This window comes from Nuphar pumila, chromosome 13 (genome assembly GCF_984573655.1).
Source record: "Nuphar pumila chromosome 13, dmNupPumi1.hap1.1, whole genome shotgun sequence".
In the NCBI taxonomy this organism is placed as follows: domain Eukaryota; kingdom Viridiplantae; phylum Streptophyta; class Magnoliopsida; order Nymphaeales; family Nymphaeaceae; genus Nuphar; species Nuphar pumila.
The window spans coordinates 51,709,589-51,733,675 of NC_143261.1; the positions used below are offsets into that span (position 1 = coordinate 51,709,589).

The following is a 24,087-nucleotide window of genomic DNA, read 5'->3' on the forward strand; positions in this document are numbered from 1 at the left end:
TGCTGGGCTGCCAAGAGACATCATATTCAAAAAATGAGTGTAGCTGAGATGCGTATGCTTCGATGGATGTGTGGAAATACAATAAAAGATAAGATTCGAAACGAGGAGATACGTAAGAAGGTAGGCGTTGCATCCATTGAAAATAAGATAAGAGTGAATCATTTACGGTGGTTTGGACATATTCGGCGAAGGCCTAATGATGCTCCAGTTAGAAGGATGGAGAAATGAGAAAATATATTAGTTAAAAGAGGTCGAGGTAGGCCTAAGAAGACTTGGATGGAAATGATAGGAAATGATATGAATGCTTTGAACCTCACCGACGACATGGCTTTGGATAGAAATGATTGGAGGAGAAGGATTCATGTGGAAGACCCAGAATGATTTTCTTATTTGGTTCATATCGCTGACCCCAATTATTTTGGGATGAAGGCGTAGTTGTTGTATTTGAGTTGTCATCTTCTTCTCCTAATACTTCTCAGGTACATGGAGGCTCTAGAACTTCAATTCTGCTTTCTTGTTTTGTATCCTATGAGTCTTGTTCCTCTAGACATCGTGCATTTTTGACATTGATTTATTCTTATGTCGAGCTTAAGTCTTATGCAGAAGTGGCTGGAAAAGAGGAGTGACAAACTGCTATGACTGAAGAATAGGGATGGCAGTAGACCTGGGTAAAATAGGGATCTGTCCAAACCCGCCCCATTTGTGGCGAGGATGGAGGACATGAGATTGGGAATAAAACAAGGATGGAGGTGAAAATAAAAAACCGTGCAGGATGGAGGCAGGGAGGCGGGGGTGGACTTACTCCTTCCCCCGCCCCTGTTTTCTGTTATTAAAATTTATAGACCCACATGCAACCTATAGTTTTATTCCCTTTAGGTAAATGTGTTATTTCTCAAGTTTTGGATTTTTCAAGTGCCTCTAATTCGTCTTTCATGGCCCCTATCCAATCTGGGTACTTTTTAGCTTGGTTGTAGGTAGCTGGTTCAAAATAGGATAAGATTTTAGCTAGATAGTTTCTTTACATATAATTCGTAATTCGTTAAAATAGCATGTATGTGTGTGTGTATATATATATATATATATATATATATATATATATATATATATATATAATCTGGTTTGGAAGTCAGGAGTATTTTGGTCTTTTCTCCTTGTAATAGGCAATGTTCTTAGGAACAGTTTTTCATTTTTTATTTTTATATTTTTGTTCATTAATTAAGTAGAGCAGGGGCTCTATGGTCATTTTACCATAGAGTCGTTGGGCCTCCCCATCGTTCATAAATATGACTGTTGGGAGCTCCCAAGGACTCTATTGGGAGCTCCCAATGGTCTCTCTCTGTCTTGTGTTTGTGTATAAATATGAGGGTTTGTCTCCCTTGATTTCGGTTGTTGCTTTTGCTTAAGCATTTGATCAATAAATTATATTTTTTATATTTGTTGTAGGCTTGTAGCCATTGTTGGCTTTTGTATTGTCCCGTAGAGAACTTGTGCATGTGCACTTTGTGTTTATGATCTTGTAAGCCCTTAGAGGCTCTTGTTTTGTATTTCCTCATATTTCATTACAGCAACAACACAATCAATGTTGTCTGATACCACGATTGCTGAACACAAAACCTCAACTATCCAGACTTCAGCAACACAAAAACTCATTTACTGCCATTGAGTTCCTACCTAAACAATCCTGAAAACTCCTTCAAATCGCAAAATACCATACCCAAACAGGTATTATCAGATTCTAAACCCAAAAACAACTCAATCAGATGTATTTTGAGTCATTAGAAGCCACAAAATAGATTGGACTAGGCAGATTTCCCAAAACTGAATAAACTAGAGCACAATATTCAGAAAATCTTCAAAAAATTGCCAAAAATCCAAAACTACACCGATGAACACAATTCTTATTTTAGAGAACTTCTAAAATAAGGATTTACCAAATTTCCAAGTCAAAATTTCCAAACCTGAACAGTCGACAGACCCTGCTGATGTCACCTCTCTTGGCACAAATCCCAAGACATGGCTTGAAAACGAAGTCTGCTCTCTTCTTTGTGAAGACAATCCTAATCTTCCACGTTCAGATTTGGCTCTGATACCATCTGCAAATCTAGATGGATTAGGGCACAAACATACCAAGAAAGAAGAAGAAGCAATATGAGACTTCATTACATTATCAAATGAGAAGGAATACATCTTAAAGGGATGACCTCCCTTTTGGTTACACTACTAACCACCTACTAAAATACAAAAATGTCCCTTATAAATAATCCATATGCAAGAAGGAAGTGGGTAGCACAAAACTAACAATACATATGATACACCAGCATATTACATGACTTATACTTCTCAACATGAACATGGGGATTGAAGGAATTTCCAAGATACATCTCAGAACTGTGGTTTCTATTGTCTCATGTTAATGGGGAGATTATTCATCTCCTGTATTCATCAAGCTTTTATCTTATCAATTAATCTTTCTTTCTTCCAAAAAAATGGTAATGTGTTTCTAATATTGGTCTGTGATGCTAATGTGCTAAGCTGGCTTTCTCTCTTTCTTGGAACCATGATTTGGAGATCCATTTTGCCTGCATTTTTGCAGTGTATATATTTCAATATCAATTTTTTGTCAAATGATTCCTTTTAGTTATGTATGTTGTTTGCTGATGATATTGTTTTGATTGATGAGTCTAGAGCTGGGGTTAATGCTAAGTTAGAATTATAGAGACAGACTTTGGAAGCAAGAGGTTTTACGTTGAGTAAGAGTAAGACAAAATATATGGAATGTCGGTTTAGTAAGCAACGGAGTAGTGATGAGAGTGTAGTGAAGCTTGGTGAGCAACAAATAGCGGTGGATGACTGTTTCAAATATTTAGGATCTATCATTCAAAAGAATGGAGAAATTGATGGTGATGTAAATCATAGGATTAAGGTTGGGTGGATGAAATGGAAAAGTGCAACTGGAGTGTTGTGCGATCGTAGAATGCCATTGAGGTTGAAGGGAAAGTTTTATAGGACGACAATTAGACCCGCTTTACTATATGGTACGGAATGTTGGGCTGCCAAGAGACATCATTTGCAAAAAATGAGTGTAACTGAGATGCGTATGCTTCGATGGATGTGTGGAAATACACTAAAAGATAAGATTTAGAACGAGGAAATACGTAAGAAGGTAGGCGTTGCATCCATTGAAAATAAGATGAGTGAGAATCGTTTACGATGGTTTGGGCATATTCGGCGAAGGCCTAATGATGCTCCGGTTAGAAGGATGGAGAAATGGAAAAATCTATTAGCTAAAAGAGGTCGGGGTAGGCCTAAGAAGACTTGAATGGAGATGATAAGAAAGGATATGAATGCTTTGAACCTCACCGAGGACATGACATTGGATAGAAATGATTGGAGGAGAAGGATTCATGTGGAGGACCCAAAATGATTTTCTTTTTGGTTCATATCGCCGACCCCAATTGTTTGGGATGAAGGTGTTGTTGTTGTTGTTGTATTCCTTTTAGTTATGTTAATGGTTGATTATAGCTCCAGATATGGGGCTTATATAAAATTGTGACATGTGCTATTATTTCATGATATGAGCCTACCCTGTATATTTCTGTACCTTAAGTTCCAAAAAAGGGCTTGTGGACCACCATACTTTGCTATCTTCATATTGATGAATGTTCTATGGCACCTGGCCAGTTGGACATTTTCTGGAAAGATAACCTATCCAGAGATGAACTAATAATTAATACTCCTTCAATGGTTAACTGGTGCTATAAAAAAGGACAGCCGGTTAAGGTTTTAAATATACTGTGAAGAGAATGGATCTGTATTACCATGTAATTCTCTGTTTTCCTGTATCTTTTGATTGATTTACTTTACTGGATATCTTCCTAGGGGAACCTCCAGTTGAATCAAAGTGAATTTTGAAATTTGTTGGAAACTTCAGTTTGTTTTTCCATTTTGCCAGGCTTCAAATGGCAATGACCATTTTGTATTTGTCACAAATCTTGCTCCATGCTCGGGGGTTAGAATTCATCTTTGGCCTCCAAAGAGCAAAACTTCAACACAAGGAAATGTCCCTGCACACAAAAGGGTTGTTGAGGTGACATCAAAGTTGGTCCATATTCCAGCTGGACCGGCACCAAGTCAGGTACTACATTCATTACTGGTGATTTTCCATTTCTGCAATAAATGTGTATCATTTTGTGGTACTTAGAGGAGTTGAACATTCTTATGACAAAATCCTCATTATTGCTGTGATTTTTTTTGATATGTAAATACCAAAGATATTTATTTTTGATAGACTAAAAATTAAAAAAAATCTTTTATCAGCATAATCTATTTGCATATAAGTAGTTGCATGACACTTCAAAGTTCAAAGTATGTGAAATGAACCATATGTTGTTTTGGTGTTTTTGTTATTTTGAGCTGCTGTCTTCTTCAGATTGAGCCTGGAAGTCAAACCGAACAAGCTCCTCCATCAGCTGTGCTGCAATTAGGCCCAAAAGATTTGGATGGTTTCCGCTTCTTGACAATTTCAGTTGCCCCTCGACCGGTACAACTTTATACTTTCCATTTGTAATAATTTTGTGGAAATGATTTTATAGCTGCTCGCTCCACATGATGGTTCACTATTTGCTTTTGGAGTTATACATATTTTTTCCTTTTGTCTTGTTGTTGTCAACGTTGTTGTTGTTTAGTGCTCTTCAATCGACACACTTCCGTACATTAGTTTGAAATCAATTGCTTAATTTATCGTTGCTATTCTTAATGCAGTTTGTTATGAATGACATGAATAAATTTTGGGTTAACATATCCCTTTCCAGCCTGCATGAGAATGTTTAACTGCTGGGATATATTTGTGATTTTATGTCTTCTGTTTTCTTTCCAGACTATATCAGGTAGGCCTCCTCCAGCAGTTTCCATGGCAGTTGGACAGTTCTTTAGTCCAAAAGAAGGAGAGAGGGTCTTTTCTCCAAACTCTCTGCTTCGTTCTCCCTATACTCCAGTGGTTTGTGTTTCTGAATCTTTATGTTGTATATAGTATCTTCAATGTTTTAATGAACTTTTTAAGTTTTGGTTTCATTTCATATGTTTCTTTTTTTCTGAACCTGCAACTTGGTATTGTGTCACTGTTTTCTCTTTTCTTTCTAACTTATGGAAAAGTGATCTAATTGGACTGTCGACCATTCATCTCATGCAGGAGATCCTGCTGATGGAGAATCATCCACTCATATTGAATTTGTCTTTCTCGATAAGTATTGGTCTTCTGCCAATTACTTTGTCACTGAAGACAATAAGTTGTGGAATTAAAAATTCTGGGCTTCCAGTTGAGCAGGCTGGAGATGCTGAACATAGTAGTAAGTGTGCACATTATACTTTATTTGGTATGTTTTAAGAATTGGCTACTTCCTAGGCACCATTTAGAATCACTGTTGTGGTGCTGAATACATTCGCTCCCTTCATGTGGTCTTATCTACATCCTACTTTTTTTTTTAACTTTGGAGCTATTTGACATTGCAGTTGCTGCTTGTCATTCTTTGAAATATAAGTGCTGGATTCCCCATTTTTACAAGTTTGCTGCCAGTCATGGGTCTAGAGTTAAAGGATTTTTATTTTCCATGTTTTATGGAATTTGCAACTTGCGTCCAGATTTTGTGTGCATGTGAGAAGTGAGAATATTGGGGTTGAGTTTTCACAAGGTGGTTTGTGTGCATGAAATTTTGTGGTTTGTACTGAAACATCTTTCGAACTTTTTGTATTAATCTTGAAAAGCTTGCTTTACGTTTGTTGGTGAGTTTGAATGGATGCTGTTTGCACCAGAGTTGCCAGTCGAGAAAGCAGGAGCGGGAAGCGATACGGGAAGCGGAAGCGGGAAGCGAGGCACTTTAAAAAATTTATGAAGCGGGAAGCGTGGGACCACTTAGGAGCGAACTGGGAAGCGTCTCGGAAGCGACATAGGAAGCGTCTCGGAAGCGACATAGGAAGCGAACCGGAAGCGACCTAAGAAGCTATAAATTTCTAAATTGTAAATTATAAGCTACAAAGTTCTAAACTCTAAGTCTAACCTTAAAATTAACATAATCCACTACTTCACTTCATCATGCAAGATTCAAAATAAAAGTATACCAAAAAAATATTATAAGATCATGACAAAAAAGTAACATAAAAGTTTTTAAGTTGGACTACTCCAACTACATCATAAAAAAAAATAATAATTCAAGAGTTCATTAATCTGTCATCTTTCTCTTCCCCTTCAAGTCAGCAATAGATCGCGAACTTTCTGCATCATCACGTGCATCTTGTCCTCCACGACCATGTCTTCTGCTCCTTCCTTCATTTCATGTGTAAAAAAGGGTACGCGTACCCATTTAAAGAATGCTGAGGTTTCCATAATAGCGTACGCGTACCCATTAAAAAATATATTCATGTGTAAAAAAAAAAATTTAAGGGCAAATTCGACCTTTCCATAATAGCGTCCCCCTTTAAAAGGGTACGCGTACCCATTTAAAGAGGTACGCGTCTCCCATTAAAGAGGTACGCGTCTCCCTTTAAAGGGGTACGCGTCCCCCTTTAAAGGGGTACGCATACCCCTTTAAAGAGGTACGCGTACCCCTTTAAAGAGGTACGCGCTTCCCTTTAAAGGGGGACGCGCTTCCTCAATTGAACCTGCTCTTCCCCTCGCGTTTCGGAAGCGCTGCGTTTCGCGCATCCCGGGGAAGCGCGCTTCCCCTATTCTATAGGCGTTTCCGGTAACTCTGGTTTGCACCAACTAATTTCACATTCATAGAATGCTGAGGTTTCATTGCATTTTTTGAACTCTCTCCTGTGGGTGCAAGTGCAAATTAGCTTGTTCACTATGTCATAGGGATTCGGCTAGCAGGGTGCCGCACCCGCATCGACGCGACTCGACGCGGGTGCGGTCAACCCGACCCTGGGCGCGGTCAACGCACCCAGGATCATTTTGGTCCAATTCTCGGACTTAAAAAAAAATTTGCCAAGAATTTTTTTTTGCCCTATATGTCACAGGGATTCTCCAACTAGGTGCCGCACCCGCACCCGATGCGGTCAACCTGACCCTAGGTGCAGTCAACGCACCCAGGGTCATTTATGTCCAACTTTTGGACTATATATATGTATGTATAAATTTTTTTATTTTTGCTGCACCCCCGCACCCAGGATTTTTGAAAGTGCCGCACCCCCGCACCCGCACCCATGTGACATAGCTTGTTCATTTTCTATTTATTCTGAATTTACATGATTTTGACAAGATGTCTGACACTGATTCATTCTCTAATTACTAAGCAAATCATACTTTCTACATCTCAAGTTTCCAACCCTTTACAAGTCTTCGGGCCAAAAGTGTGTTTATTGATATATTTCTATGTTTCTTGTAAGTGGTTACAATGCCTAACAGGATTTCTATTTTAGAAGCATTTTTGTTCTACTCACATAAACAATGCTCATGTTCTTAGGTTGTCATTTAAAATAATTAACTTTGACTTTTTAACACTGTGTTGCTTCTACAAGCTCATGTATGCCATAAACTTTTTCTTTTCCATTTTGGTGACATCCATATGAGACTTAGGTGACCATTATCCTATTCTTTTACATTGTGATAGTCTACATGTCTGTGTAACTATTTATTGAACTTGTAAGCAATTAACAAGTTATTTTTCATTGGAATTTGTTTTTCATGAAATATCCTATATTCCTAGCCATTTTGAGCAAGTAGGCCATGCTTGTGTTGGCAGAAATGGTTTAAACTTGGTTGGTGCCAAGAAAAAACGAAACCCGTTTTCTGCATCTGCCTACTCAATATGGAGTTGATGCAGAACAAGAGTTTTGTTTTTGAGTAATAATGCTGTAGCCTATCTTATGACTTAGAGAAAATTGGAGATCAGCAGAAAACAAGTGTCATTTGACAGGGTGGCTGTCCTTTTTTCGAATATTTGCTCATTTATTTTCTTTGGAGAAATTCAAATGGGCCACAGCTGATGTGGAACAATTATGAGGGTTACCACCCTGTGCAGTATGTGCATGTACAGCCTACACAGTTTGATGAATTAACAAATAGAAAAAGGAAATTGGTGAAGCTCAATTGAATTATGGATCCATCCAAAGCAAATCGTGTAGTCAGGGTGCCTAAAATGGTTGAATTTTGTCTGAATGTTATTTACTGTATGATGATATTTTGCTGATCAGGTCCAAATTAGTCATGCAGGTTTGTCACCTGTTTAAAGCCTAGTAAATTTCTTGAGAATGATTTATTATATTGTGAACTGGCAGCAATAATCTCCCTAGTTTTTTCTAATGCTGCTCTTTATATATTCAGGGATCTCAATTTTGCACTTTACATTGCTCTCTGTATTTATGCCTAAAGCATAGTGTTCAATGTTATCGAACTGTTCAAAAGATTTCCAATCATGCGCATATTCCTGGTGGCATGAATTGTTGATTAAAACTGTTATATTTATTTCAGGCCTCTGCAAACTGCGTTGTTTTCCACCTGTGGCACTTGCTTGGGACTCTACATCTGGTTTGCATGTTATTCCAAATTTATATCTTGACAGAGTTATTGTAGATTCATCACCTGCAATGTGGGATTCGCATAAAGGGTCTGACAAAACCACTGTATTGCTAATGGTATTAGCCTCCATTTGTTGGTTCTCAACTTTCCTGTTAGGTGTCCTCGATGTGTATGGGTTTTATACTGATTGTAGCATGAACTCTGCAGGTTGACCCTCATTGTTCTTACAAAATTAGTGCTTCTGTATCTCCCCCCGACTCTGCAAGTAGATTTTTACTTCTACATGGTTCACAGGTATGATTCTTATACTCCTGTACCTACAAAGACTTCTCACTTTGTAATTGAGTTTGAATTGTTTGATTTTGATTTGAGACTTTTTGATAAGCCTTGAAGCACCCATTGTCAAGTGTTTCAAAATGATTAACTCTGTACTAAAATTGCAGTTTAATATTTGCAAAACACATTGAGAAGAATTTTGTATTTTGAACTCACTGCTGCTTTCTATTTATTCAAACTGAAATCATGCATCAGGGTTTCATATAGAGCACAAAGAAGAAGTTAGGAACGACCTCATATTTCATAAAGAGTAGGAGAGTTTCTTTTTAAGGGTCGACTCTCACTAAGAATACTACTAGACAAAATAAAATAAAGCTGTACAGACAAAACTGCCCCTGATAATGCTATAATGTACAAAAGAATACCAAATAAAAGAGGGGGGCAGCACATGACTAGTAATACATTGTTTTACAGTATTCTTAACACTCCCCTTTAAACTTGGGATGATGCAACGAAATCATTCCAAGTTTGGAAATGAATGAGTTGAAATGAGGAGCAAGACTCTTAGCAAATATATCTGCAATATGATTCCTTGAGCCCACATGCTCCAAAGAAATAACTCATCTTCACAAGCCTTCCTTGTATAGTTACAATCTATTTCAATGTGCTTGGTTCACTCATGAAACTTTGGATTCTTGGCAATATGAATAGCACTCATATTGTTATAATATAAATGAGTCTTGCCCATAATGGAGTCCCCAAATTCACCCATTAACCATCATATCTAAATAATTTCAGCAGTGACTTGAGCCATAGCTCTGTACTCAACTTTCGCTGTGGATAAGGCTACCCTTTGTTGCTTCTTGCTTTTCTATGAGACCAGAGAAATTATTCCAAGAAAAATACGTAAACCAGTAGTAGAGAGATGATCTCTACCAGAGCCTCCAAAATCAGTATCACAAAAGGCCCTTAGCACCATGTCTGAAGATGATAAAAAGAACATACATAATGTCTCACATATCTGATATGTTAAATTATGTATATATACATACATATACTTATATATATACATACGTATATATATAAGTATATATATACATATATGTATATATACAGTTTTTTCTCTTTCTTTCATCAAAATACCCGATAGGGGTATTTTGGTAAAACCACATGTAATCTTTTTTCTTTTTGTATTTTTTCCTTTCTTCCTTTTTTCTTTTTCCTTTTTTCTTTTTTCTTTTTTGCTTTTTGTAAGACCACAAGGGCCCCCCACATGTAGTCGTTGGGGTCCCAACGGTCAGATTTATGACTGTTTGGGCTCCCAACGACTACATGGGAGCCCCTTGTGGTCCCCTTTTTATGACTCCCTCCTCTATAAATAGAGGAGGTTTTTCCTCTTGTAAAGCATTGGGTTTTCACTCTTCTCTTCCTTTCGTCAATAATATTCAACTATTGACTTTAAGTCATTTTCTACTTTTATGAGTTTTGTGTGTACACCTTTGGTGTTTGTGTTCTTCGCCCTTGTGGTCACTCTTAAAGAGTGCTTTTACTCTATTGGTGCTTCCGCCTCTTTTCATTACATGGTATCAGAGCTCGGTTGGTGATTGTGCTTCTCTTTGTTATCTTGGAATGTGTGCCTCTCAAGCTTTTGAAGAAAGGAAGAATATTTGGTGCTGATGGAATGTGATTCTAAAGTTGAGCTTTCTTTTAAGCTCAATGGGTCCAACTATCTTATGTGGGCCTCCGCTATGGAAAATCATCTAAGAGGTAAGAAACTTTGGGGTTTTGTTATGAGAACTACTCCCGAACCCTCTCTTGTTCTCACTAAAATCGAAAATGAGGCTGAAAAAGCTTTAGATGGCGATGAGCGCATCAAAGCTATCAATGACCATCAATCCAAAGTTGAGGATTGGGAGAGTAACCATGCCAAAATTTTGGCATGGTTTATGAACAATGTAGATCTTAAAAATTGTGCTAATATTGCCAAATTTAGAAGGGCCAATGAGGCATGGTTTTTCCTTAAGGGTATGTATACCCAAAATGATCTTGCTCGACAATTTTTTTGTCAAGAAAAAATCCGTTCCACCAAACAAATGGATATGAGTGTCCGGGACTACTTTAGCTCTCTTACCTCTCTTTGGGATGAACTCGCTCTTCTTGAGCCTAAATGGGTGGCTCCGGAAGATATTGAGTTAAGAAGGGAACAAATTGAAAAGAAGCACTTTTTTCAATTTCTTCATGGATTTCGCCCAGAATTTGAACACGTTAGGGCATCTCTTCTCCATAGAAGCAAAGCCTTACCCATTGAAAACGCCCTTGCCGAAATATGCCAAGAGGAAACTCGACTTGGCTTAAGTGTTAAGAGTGATGGAGTTTTGGCTGTTACTAGGCCCGAATCAAATGTAAAAGCATATAGACCTCCTCACTTTAACAAAAATATTAATGGGCCTAGAAAGGGAGTGATATGTCATTATTGTAATGAACCGGGACACATTAGACCGGTTTGTCCCAAACTTAAGGGAAAGGTAGCCGCGGTTGGAGAAAATTCTCCAAAGAAGGAAGAAGAAAGTGCAAAGAGGGAGATATCAAAGAAACTCTTAATCACATCTCCGAAGTTCTCCAACATCTTCTCAATTCTTCTTCAACATCCGGAGCCGCCATCGCCTATTCTTCATCACCTCCAGGTATGTGGATACTAGACTCCGATGCTTCTTTTCATATGACATCTCATAAAAACTTTCTTTCAAATATTTTTTCCGAACCCATGTCCTCTTATGTTTCAACGGCCGATGGAACATCTTTGAAAATTGAAAGTATTGGAACACTTGATTTTAAAAATTCTCAAAACTTTTTCGTTCCTAAAGTTAGAATCGTTCCAAAAATTAATTTAAATCTTTTTTCCGTTTCCCAAATCATCGATCATGGATGCCAAGTCTCTTTCTCACCTAAAGATTGCACCGTGCAGGATCTCCAGTCAGGGAAGCTGATTGGGCAAGGCCATAGAAGGGGTGATCTCTATTTTTTGGATTTTTTGACTCTTCCATCTAAGTCATCTTGCAATCTTGTAAAAGACAAAAGTATTGAAATTTGGCATGAGAGACTTGGTCATCCAAATTTTGTAAAAATGTCTCTTTTTCCTTTTTTAAACAATACTTGTAAAGACAATCACATGACTTGTAAAGATTGCATTTTTGGGAAATCCAAAGCTACTCCATTTCCTTAAAGAAGTTACTTCACCACTCGACCTTTTGAACTTGTTCATTCCGATGTGTGGGGACCTTCTCCTATTTTGTCTAAAGGAGGATTTTCGTACTATGTGGTCTTTATTGATGACTTCACTCGATTTACATGGATTACTTCCTAAGTCGCAAATCCGAAGTTTTCTCCTTCTTTAAAGAATTCCATGCGATGGTTAAAAATCAATTTTTGGAAAATCTATCTATTCTTAGGTCCGATTCGTGAGGCGAATATATGTCCAATGATTTTCAAAGCTATTTAAAAGAAAATGGAATTTGTCATCAACGTTCTTGTCCCAACACTCCGCAACAAAATGGTCTTGCGGAAAGAAAGTATACACACATAATAGAAACCACAAGAACATTATTAATTTCAAAAAATATTCCAAAATCCTTTTGGGCCGAAGCGGTTCTAACCTCAACATACCTTATCAATAGAACCCCTTCATCTTCTTTGAAAAATCTTTCTCTATTTGAAAAACTTTACAATATGTCTCTCGATTATAAAAGACTAAGATTTTTTGGATGTAAATGCTTTGTTCTAACTCACAAAAATGATAAACTTTCTCCTAGGGCTATTGAATGTGTTTTCTTAGGATATGGCGAAAAACAAAAAGGTTATCGATGTTTTGACATACTAAAAAACAAACTTTATATTTCAAAAGATGTCACATTCCTATAAGAAGAAAATGGTTTTTCGCACCAACCAAATGAAAATATTGATTATTCCTTTTTATTTGACTTGTTGCCTCAAGAAAACATCATAGATGATCATATTGATCTTAGTGAACCTCTTATTGAAGATCATTTTGAACATCCAAATGAGGATCAAAATTTAGAAGAAAATGTGTCAAGACAAATACAAGTCTACTCTAGAAGGAATGAAAGAAATCCTCCTTGTGCCCTTGAAAAATTCTCTCAAAGTGAGTTGATCGAAATAACCTCTCAAAGAAGATCAAATCGTATTTCCAAAGTACCAAATAGATTTGTTTCTTATGATTCTTTTTCTCCTAACTTTCGAGCATGTCTACTTGCTCTTTACTCCTTTCATGAACCATCTCGTTACAATGATGCTAAACAATATGCTCATTGGAATGAAGCTATGGAACTAGAACTTAATGCTCTTAAAAAGGCACAAACTTGGGAAATCATTGATCCTCCTAATGGCAAGAAACCCATTGGATGTAGATGAGTTTTTAAAGTAAAAACTAAGAGTGATGGTTCATTAGAAAGATATAAGGCTAGGTTAGTAGCCAAAGGATATGCCCAAGAATATGGGGTAGATTATGATGAAACTTTTGCCCCAGTTGCTCGAATGACTAGTGTTCGAGCTATTATTGCTATAGCCTCTGTTAAAAAATGACCTATCTTTCAACTTGATGTCAAAAATGCCTTTTTGAATGGAAATTTAAATGAAGAAGTTTATATGGAACCTCCTCCAGGTATGAATTTAAATAAAAAAATTTGAAATTAAAAAAGGTTTTATATGGACTTAAGCAAGCTCCTAAAGCTTGGTATGACAAGTTTAGTAATGTATTAATCAATTTATGATTTTCTTCTTGCTATACTGACACTGCTCTTTTTGTTAAGAAGACAGGTGACTCTATTGTTATGCTTCTGCTATATGTTGATGATATGGTCATCACTGAGAATGACAAAAAGGGGGTAAATGATGTAAAGTTTATATTAAAAGAAACTTTTTATGTCTGATCTTGGATACTTGAGATATTTTTTAGGAATTGAAGTGACTTATACCACGCGAGGATACATCCTATCTCAAATGAAATTAGCTGCAGAAATTTGTACCAAATCAAGAATATCTGATGAAAAGAAAATTGAGACTCCCGAAGTTATCAATGCAAAACTGAGACTTGAAGATGGTGTTCTTCTTGAGGATCCAACCCCCTTCTGTCAATTAATTGGATCCCTCACCTATCTATCCATCACACGTCCGAATATAGCTCATGCAGTTCATGCAGCAAGCCAGTTTCAGCATGCCCCTACTACGGTTCATATGGCAGCCGTAATGAGAATTGTGTGATACATCAAAAATACCATCTCCAAGGGACTCTTCTTATCCTCTTCCTCATCTCTTGAATTAACTTCTTTTACTGATGCTGACTGGGGAGGAAATCCCAATGATCGTATCTCAATTACTAGTCTTTGCATTTTTTTAGGTGAATCGCTCATCTCGTGGAGATGTAAGAAGCAACAAAAGGTCTCTTTATCATCCACTGAAGCTGAATATCGGGCTATGACAATGACAACAATGGAAATCGTGTGGCTCAGAGGACTCCTTGGGGACATGAGTGTCCTTATCTCCTCACCCACCAAGCTCTGCTGTGACAACAAAAGTGCGATCTACATTGCAAGCAATCATACGTTTCATGAACGGACCAAGCATATCGAGATGGATTGCCACTACGTTCGAGATGAATTCCTCAGAGGAACTATCACATTACCATACGTCACTTCAGAATATCAACTAGCTGACTTCTTCACTAAAGCGCTCCTAACTCCACGATTTATGTTTCTTCTTGGCAAACTTTCGGTCTTCTCCCCGTAAAGTTTGAGGGGGCGTGTTAAATTATGTATATATATATACATATACTTATATATATAAGTATATATACTTATATATATATATAAGTATATATATACATATATGTATATATATACAATTTTTTCTCTTTCTTTCATCAAAATACCCGATAGGGGTATTTTTGTAAAACCACATGTAATCTTTTTTCTTTTTGTATTTTTTCCTTTCTTCCTTTTTTCTTTTTCCTTTTTTCTTTTTTCTTTTTTGCTTTTTGTAAGACCACAAGGGCCCCCCACATGTAGTCGTTGGGGTCCCAACGGTTAGATTTATGACCGTTGGGGCTCCCAACGACTACATGGGAGCCCCTTGTGGTCCCCTTCTTATGACTCCCTCCTCTATAAATAGAGGAGGTTTTTCCTCATGTAAAGCATTGGGTTTTCACCCTTCTCTTCCTTTCTTCAATAATATTCAACTTATGACTTTAAGTAATTTTCTACTTTTGTGAGTTTTGTGTGTACACCTTTGGTGTTTGTGTTCTTCGCCCTTGTGGTCACTCTTAAAGAGTGCTTTTACTCTATTGGTGCTTCCGCCTCTTTTCATTACATGATAATCTTGAGTACTGCAGCTAAATGAATTGTCCTGAGAGCACTTATAAATTGAGTGACTACCTGAAATGCATAAGTAATATTTGGTCTTGATATGGTCAAGTATATGAGACTCCCAACTAGCTGCCTGTATACTACATGATTATCTAGCTCTACACCAATTGTGACTCTCATCTTAAAGTTTGCTTTCAGGGGAGAATTGACTCTTGAATCATCTGCCAGCTTTGCCTTTACCACCAAATCTATTGCATACTTATGTTGGGACAAGTACAATCTCCTTGGTGAGTATGCTATCTTCAGACCAAGGGAATATTTTAGATGCCCCAGGTCTTTCATCTCAAACATGCTAGCCAACTTCTTCTTGGTCTCATCAACTCTTTTCGAGTCATCCCTTGTGAGAATCATATCATCTATATAGAAAAGTAATATGCACTTCCTGAGCACAAAGGAAGGCACTAACACGGCAGGGTCATGATGAATGTGTGAAAGTGTCTTTAAAAGGACACTATAATCAAGACACAATGTTCTTGATGGAAAACAAGTGCACAATAAGAACACTTAGAACACTTGTGCACAAAGGCACAACCCACAATATCTCACAAATGCACTAAGGCATAAAAAGGGAATGGAAAACTTTATTAGATCACACATAGGCTTTGACCCAAAGCCCTACAAGTTACAAGGGGAGAACTCCTATTTATAACAAGTATAAAGGGGCCTTGGGCTCCACTCATAGACGTTGGAGCCCCTCCAACGGTCACAAATGTGACCCACCGTTGGAGGGGCCCAACGTCTATTTGAGTATGCCACTTCAATACCCAGAAAATAGGTTAGAAATTTCAAATCAGACATTTCAAATCTATCCTTTAAAATTGATTTTATGCTTTTAACTTCTTTAATATCACTTTTAGTTATTAGCATATCATCCACATACAAAAACATAATGACTATCCTTGCATTTTTTTTCTAACAAACAAAGAAGTGTCAGTGAAACAGGATGAAAAACCATTTTCTAACATTACATAATTAAATCTATTATACCAAGCCTTTGGGGCTTGTTTTAAACCATATAGTGTTTTTCGAATACGAAACACTTTTCCTTTGAGAGTCTTCATTCCTGACGGGTCATTCATATATACTTCTTCGTTCAGATCACTATTTAAAAAGGCGTTTTTAACATTCATTTGATCGATGTTCCATTTGTTAATTGAGGCAACAATGATGAGGCATCCGACGGTGACCATTCAGGCCACAGGGGCAAATATTTCTTCATAGTCAATCCTGTATTATTGACTATATCCCTTCGCAACTAGCCGAACTTTATATTTCTCAAGAGATTCGTCGCTCTTAGTTTTTACCTTAAATACCCATCTACACCCTATTGCTTTCTTACTTTTGGGAAGATCTTGAAATTCTCAAGTTTTCGCCCTGTTGAGAGCTGTAAGCTCACATTTCATCGCTTTTAACTATTCATCATTCTTTTTGGCTTCTTCAAAGTTTCTGGGTTCTACATAAGAGTGAATGGCACTAAGACAAACTCTATGTTTAGCTTTGAAAGAGTCATATGAGATGAACCTAGAAGGTACCTTTCTATTTCTCTCAGTTCTTCGTAGGTTTTCTTCATTTGTTGAAGTGGGGCCACTAGGTTCACTGTATTTTTCAGTTGCACTCCTAAAACTGTTTCTGTCTCTATGAGTATATGTTATAGGATCTCTCGATGTTCCTTCGTCACTGTGTTGGTAGGTAGATGGACGAGAGGAAATATTTTCCTCATCTTCATTATCATTATCATCATCATAAGTGAGTTCATTATTATTATTATCATCATCTTTCGCTAACAACTCAAATAAAAAGGAATAATCCATATTTTCTTCATAAGATTCACTTTTCTCAAAACCATTAACATTTTTTAGAAAACTCACATTTTTGGAAACATATAACTTATCATTCTTAACTTCATAACATCGAAACCCTTTTTGAGTTTCAGAATAACCAAGAAAAGCACATGCAATGGCTTTCGGTGATAGCTTATCGTTCTTGTCAGTAAGAACAAAGCACTTGTAACCGAAAATTCTCAATCGACTATAGTCAGGTTCTTTGGTATACAACATTTCGAAAGGCAAGATTTTGTTTAAATTTTTAGATGGTAGTCGATTTATAAGATAAACAGATGTTAAGGCAGCTTCTGCCCAAAAACCTTTTGGGCTGTTTTGAGAAATAAGAAGGATTCGAGTTGTCTCTATTATATATCTATACTTTCTTTCGGCTAATCCATTTTGCTGAGGAGTTTTTGAACAAGATCTTTGATGAGGAATACCATGACTTTCAAGATAAATTTTGAATTCACTTGAGAGATATTTTCCCCTAGAGTCGGTTCTGAAAATTGTAAGGTTTCCATTAAATTTATTTTTAATCATCATATGATAGGTTTTGAAATTCGAAAAGACTTCATATTTGTGCTTAAGAAAACATATCCAACAATATCTTGTGTAGTCGTCAAAAAAAAAATACATAATACACAAAACCCCCTTTTGATAAAACTGGTGCCGGTCCCCATATATCCGAATGAACAATTTCAAAAGGTCTTATTGTAAACATAGTTCTTTGATAAAAAAGTATTTTTTTATTTTCCCAAGAATACAATCGTTACAAATGAAATCACTTTTACATAGGTGTTTAACAAAAGGTAAGTAAGAAATTTTTACAACATTTAGATGTCAAAGTCTCTTGTGCCATATATTAATATTTTTTTGTTGGACAACATTATAAAAAGGGTTCTTTGGAATTTGAAGGGAATCAACATAATATAGATCTCCCTTCCTAGAGTCTTCCCGAATCAACCTCCCGAACCGACAATCTTGTATCCAACATTTGTTAGATGAAAATTTTATCACACCCATGATGCGAGAGTTGAGAAACCGAAAGCAAGTTGAAGTTTAATTTTGGTGTAAATCTAATTTTTGGGACAAAGAACCCTTGTTTTTCAAAATTTTCAATTCCTTTTACTTCAAGAGATGTTACATTCGCGGTTGAAACGAAGGATGCTGAAAGATTGTTTGAGTATTCGAAAAAAGGTACTAATACTTGGGGACATATGAAATGAAACACCCGAATCTAAAAGCCAAGAGGTCTTACCGGGAGGTGAAGAGGTTGACATGGCGACTTCAAAAATTGCTCTTTTGAGAAAAGGTTGAAGTGCATCCACAATTTGTTGTAACGAGAGAGCTTCATTTGAGGATGATGAGCACTCTTCCTTTTGAGGTTGGGATGTGGTAGCCATAGCTAACAACTTCTTCCATTTTGGACAAATTGGCTTGATGTGTCCCAGTTCTTTACAAAAGTGGCACATAAGCTTGCTATAATCTTTCTTTCCGCCTTGACCACTCGTACCTTGGCTTTGATTCTTGAAGTGGGGAGGCTTGTAGATTCTTAAGTTGTTCCTCGGTCTTGAGACAACATTAACACCTTCGCTTTCTTCATGGTTGGAAGATGTGGCTAGAACACTTGGGTTATTTTTGTTTATGCCCATACGAGTCTCTTCCCCACTTAGTTTTGTAATTACATCTTCAAGAGAGGGGGAAGTGAAAGAGGAAAGGAGGGAGGATCAAATTTACTCGAATTCGAGCATCAACCCATTCAGAAAGTTAAAAAAGTGATCCTCTTCTAATTGTTTATGCCTAAGTTCAATAGCCTCTCCACTCCATTTGGGCTCAAGTATAACAACGATAATTCCAAAAAATACTCTCTAATAGTCATTTCGTTTTGTTGAAGGGTCAAGGCCATTTTTTGAAGATAATACTTGTGGGACAAATCCCTTGAAGTGTACGTCTTTTCAAGGTATTCCCACGCTTGAGAGGCTTTCTTGTACTTGATGATGTTGACATTAATCCTTGTCTCAACTGATGAGAAAATCCATGATAGGATTTTGAAATTCCTTATCTCCCATTCTTCATGTTTCTCACTATAGTCTTCAAGAGCCTTGGCTCTTTCTTCTCCTTCAAGGATCTTTATTTCTCCTTGTTCTATCAATGCGATTTTAGGTTTCGGTTCTGGAATCGAGCCTTGGACATAGCCCCAAAGCCATTTTCCTTTAATATGGGCCTCCATGTTTCCGGTCCAAACATGATAATTGGAGCCATTAACTTTAAAACCAAGAGAAAAAAAGAGATTTTTTTCACCTATTAGAGAGGAGAAATAAGAGAAAGAAATACGTACCACAAAAGAATTTTAGATCTTTCTCGGCAAAAGAGGCTTCTAAAATATTGGATGAAGAGAAGAGTCCATGCCAATTACCAAAATTTTGAAAGCACGTTTTTCGAAGCACTCAAAAGAGGTGAGGAACCACACGATCTTCTTTCTTCAACCTTGCTCTGATACCATGTGAAAGTGTCTTTAAAAGGGCACTATGATCAAGACACTGTAGAAACATATGTACTTAAGTATATATATATATATATATATATATATATATATATATATATATAGAGAGAGAGAGAGAGAGAGAGAGAGAGAGAGAGAGAGAGAGTACTTCATACCTGATAATGGGTATTTCTGTAAACCTGCCCATTAGAGGCAGTATTGTCATTTATTTTTTTACTGTTTTCTTTTTCTTTATTTCTTTTTCTTATTTTTAGTTTTATCTTTTTCTTTTTTATTTTAATTAGTGTATTGCCTTGGGGGTCCCAACTAAGAGTTGTTGGGAACCCCAACGGTCATTAATATGACCATTGGGGGGCCAACGACTCCTAGTTGAGTCCCCCCAATGCTGTCTTCTTTTTCAGCTCTCTCACTTCCTTTTTGAGCTGTATAACTAAGAGTGTTCACCTCATTGTAAAGTAGGCTTTTCCAACCCCTATTGCTCATTAACATTCTCTTTTTATTTGTAAGCTCTTGGTTGGCTTTTGTATTTGTCCCTTGTGGACTTGTTCATTGCTATTATTCTTGTGGTTGTCCTTTATAGGACATTGGGTATGCTTTAGCATTCTTTATATCTAATTCCGCTTACTTCGTTACATTGTATCATAGTAAGGTTGTGCTCTTGATTCTTGTTAAAGTTGTATTTCTCGTTTCTCTCTTATCATCATAGAGGGTGAACAAAAGATAGATCTTTCTTTCAAGCTAAATGGTTCAAACTATTTATTATGGGCATCCGCTATAGTGAACAACCTCAAAGGCAAAAAGCTTTGGGGTTATGTGATGGGCACCGTTCCGGAACCTCAACTTCAACTTACCAAAATGGAAGGAGATCAAGAAAAGACTTTGGAAGGAGTTGCGCAAATCAAGGCGATTGAAGAATATCAATCCAAGATTGAGGATTGGGAGAGTAAACATGCAAAAATACTTGCATGGTTTATGAACAATGTGGAGTTGAAAATTTGTGCAAATATTGCCAAATTTCATAAAGCTAACGAGAGATAGTTCTTTATGAACGGTATGTACACACAAAAAGACCTCACTAGACAATTATTTCTTCAAGAAAAGATTTGTACCATTAAGCAATGAGACATGTGTGTCTGGGACTACTTTAGCTCTCTTAATCTCTTATGGGATGAGCTCTCTCTCTTGGAACCCAAGTGGGTGGCTAGCGAAGATATAGAGCTTAGAAGAGAACAAATGGAAAAATAACACTTTTTTCAATTTTTACATGAGCTTAGGCCCGATTATGAGCAAGTTAAATCTTCTCTCCTCCATAGATCTAAACCTCTTCTCCTAGAAGACGCGGTTGCCGAAATATGCCAAGAAGAAACCCGTCTTGGCGTGATAAAAGGAGATAAAGTCTTAGCCGTATCCAAGCTCGACAACCATGTTAAGACCTACAAGCCTCCACATTTTGGGAGGCAAAATGACTATAATGGTAACTATAAGAAGGTCATATGCCATCATTGTCAAGAGCCGGGACACATTAGACCAAATTGCTCCAAGATAAATGAAGCTCCCAAACCTAGAGTTCCTTCCGTTGAAGAAACCACTCCAAGGAAGAAAGATATAACCAAAGGAAAAAATTCATATTCTTTTGCTCAACTATCAAAGGCGCTTCAAATTCTACTCAAATCTCCATCTACATCCGGTGCCGCCATCGCCTCTCCTCTCCTCCAGGTATGTCTTCTTGGATCCTTGACTCAGGAGTTTTTTTTCATATGACACCGGTTGAAAATGGGCTATCCGACTTATGTTTTAATTCAAAAACCTCTTATGTTTCAATTGCCGATGGAACATCTTTACAAATCAAAAGTATTGGAACATTAAGCTCTCTTAAAAATTTTCTTGTGCCAAGTGTTAGAATTGTTCCACAACTAAATTTAAACCTTCTCTCCTCCGTTTCTCAAATTTGTGATCATGGATGTGAAATCTCTTTCTCAAATAAGGATTGCTCTGCACAGGATCTCCGGTCCGGGAAGCAGATTGGGCAAGGCCATAGGAGGGGGATCTCTATTACATGAAATGCTTGAAACTCCCCACCAACTTTTTTTGTAATTATGTCCAAGATAAAAATTTTGAGACTTTACATAAAAGACTTACATATCAAAGTTTCTCAAAAATGTATTCTTTTCCCTTGGGGAAAAAATTTTGTAACGAGAAATTTTTTGTTTGTAAGGATTGTATTTTTGTAAAAATGAAATCCACTCCTTTTCCAAATATAACTTTTGTGTCTAAGAGGCTTTTTGATTTAGTTCATTCGGATGTATGGGGGTCTTCTTCTGTCATATCAAAAGGGGGCTATTCATATTATGTTACGTTTATTGATGACTTTACTAGATATGTATGGATTTATTTTCTTTAACTTAAAATACGATGTCTTCTCATTTTTTAAGAAATTTCATATGACTCAAAAATTAATTCTCAAGTAATATCTCTGTCCTTAGGTCCGATTCGGGTGTAGAATACTTGTCAAAAGAGTTTCAAAATTATCTAGAAACTAATGGCATTTGCCAGCAAAAATCTTGTCCTTGAACTCCTCAACAAAATGGTTTAGCCAAAAGAAAACATAGTCACATTTTGGAAACTGCTAAGACTTCTTATTTCAAAAGAAATTCTAATTTTTTTTTTGGGCCGAAGCCGCTCTAACATCAATTTATTTGATAAATAGAATGATATCATCATCTTTGCAAAATATATCTCCCTATGAAAAACTATTTGAAAGAATACCCGATTTCAATAGGTTAAGATTTTTTTGTTGTAAATGTTTTGTTCTTTCACATAAAAGAGATAAATTATCACCAAAAGCTGTTGAATGTGTATTATTAGGTCATGGAGAAAATAAAAAAGGATTTAGATGCTTCGACTCCAAAAATAACAAACTATATGTGTCTAAAGATGTAACCTTTTTTAAAAATAAAAATGGTTTTGAAAAAACTGAATACGTTAATGAAAGCGAATATGCCTTCTTGTTTGATCTTCTTCCTCAAGAAGAAGTGATTCCTAATGAAAATTCCGCGAATGACCAAGAGGACACTCCTTTGGACAATTTTGAAAATGAAAATGTTGATGAAAACAATATCATTAATAGTAGACCAATTCAAACCTATACTGGGCATGGTCAATAAGTTCCCATGAATGCATTGAAAAAATACTCCTAGGATTCTAGCATAGAGGAAACTTTACTTAGAAGATCCAGTCGTATCTCCAATCCCCCTAACAGGTTTGTTTCGTATGATTCACTAACACCAAAATATAGGACATGCCTAATTGTGTTACACTCATTCCATGAACCATCCCACTATAATGAGGCTAAAATTTTTTCCCCATGGGTTGAAGCCATGAGCTTAGAACTTAGTGCTCTTGAAAAAACAAAAACTTGGGAAATAACTTTATTACCTATGAAAAAAAATCTATAGAATGCAGATGGGTCTATAAAGTCAAAATTAAGAGCGATGGGTCTTTAAAACGCTACAAAGCTAGGTTAGTAGCTAAATGATACTCTCAAGAATACGATATTGATTATGAGAAAACCTTCACCCCGGTTGCTATAATGACCAGTGTTAGGACCCTTATTGCTGTTGCTTCTATTAAAAAATGACCTATTTATCAATTAGATGTTAAAAATGTATTTTTAAATGGTAAACTAAATGAAGAGGTTTACATGGATCTTCTGCCAGGGGTATGTATTGGTAATAATAAATTTTTAAACTTAACAAAGCTTTATATGAATTAAAACAAGCCCCCAAAACTTGGCATGATAAATTTAACAATGTAATGTCACGCTTGGGTTTTCAGTCTTGCTATACTGACACTGCTCTTTTTATGAAAAGTACAGGGTCTTTGGTGGTTATTCTCTTGCTTTACGTAGATGATATGATTATCACTGGAAGTGATAAGCAGGGATTTAATGATATCAAGAAAGTTTTAAAAGAAAATTTTGACATGTCTGATCTGGGATTCTTGAGTTATTTTTTAGGTATTGAAGTGGCGTACTCCCCTAGAGGGTACATTCTTTCTCAACTAAAACTTGCAGCTGACATTTGTTCAAAGTCCGACATTTCTGACGACAAGAAGACAAAAACCTCTGAAGTTATCAATACCAAATTAAGATTGAAGGATAAAACTCTTCTTGAAGATCTCACTCCCTACCGTCAACTTGTCGGGTCCCTAACATATTTATCTATCACTTGACCAGACATTGCTCATGTAGTTCATTCAGTCAGTTTCAATATGCACCCACAACGGTGCACATGAGTGCAATATTGAGAATCATCAAATACATTAAAAACACTATAACCAAGGGAGTTTTTCTTTTCTCATCTTCGTCACTTGATTTAATTGCTTATGCTGATTGAGGAGGAAATCCCAATGATAGAGTCTCAACTACCAGTTTCTGTGTGTTTTTAGGTGACTATGATTTTCTGGATATGCAAATCTTGCAATGGCTACTACAACCATGGAGCTTGTATGGCTTCGCAGCCTTCTTAGTGATAT

At 36.7% G+C, this 24,087-nt stretch overlaps 1 protein-coding gene across 4 annotated transcripts in view; it reads left to right on the forward strand.

The window, feature by feature from the left end:
- LOC149818362 (uncharacterized) overlaps nucleotides 1–24,087 on the forward strand; it is a 134,574-nt gene that overhangs the window by 57,417 nt on the left and 53,070 nt on the right. For all 4 annotated transcript variants that reach the window (XR_016427158.1, XM_089984680.1, XM_089984679.1 and 1 more), the window contains 6 exons: nucleotides 3,953–4,135; nucleotides 4,430–4,540; nucleotides 4,877–4,996; nucleotides 5,189–5,345; nucleotides 8,468–8,631; nucleotides 8,723–8,809. Coding sequence is in view for 3 of the 4 variants with exons in the window: in XM_089984680.1 (XP_089840806.1) it covers nucleotides 3,953–4,135; nucleotides 4,430–4,540; nucleotides 4,877–4,996; nucleotides 5,189–5,345; nucleotides 8,468–8,631; nucleotides 8,723–8,809 (822 nt within the window). In the remaining variant the exon portion in view is untranslated. The remainder of the gene's footprint in view (nucleotides 1–3,952; nucleotides 4,136–4,429; nucleotides 4,541–4,876; nucleotides 4,997–5,188; nucleotides 5,346–8,467; nucleotides 8,632–8,722; nucleotides 8,810–24,087) is intronic.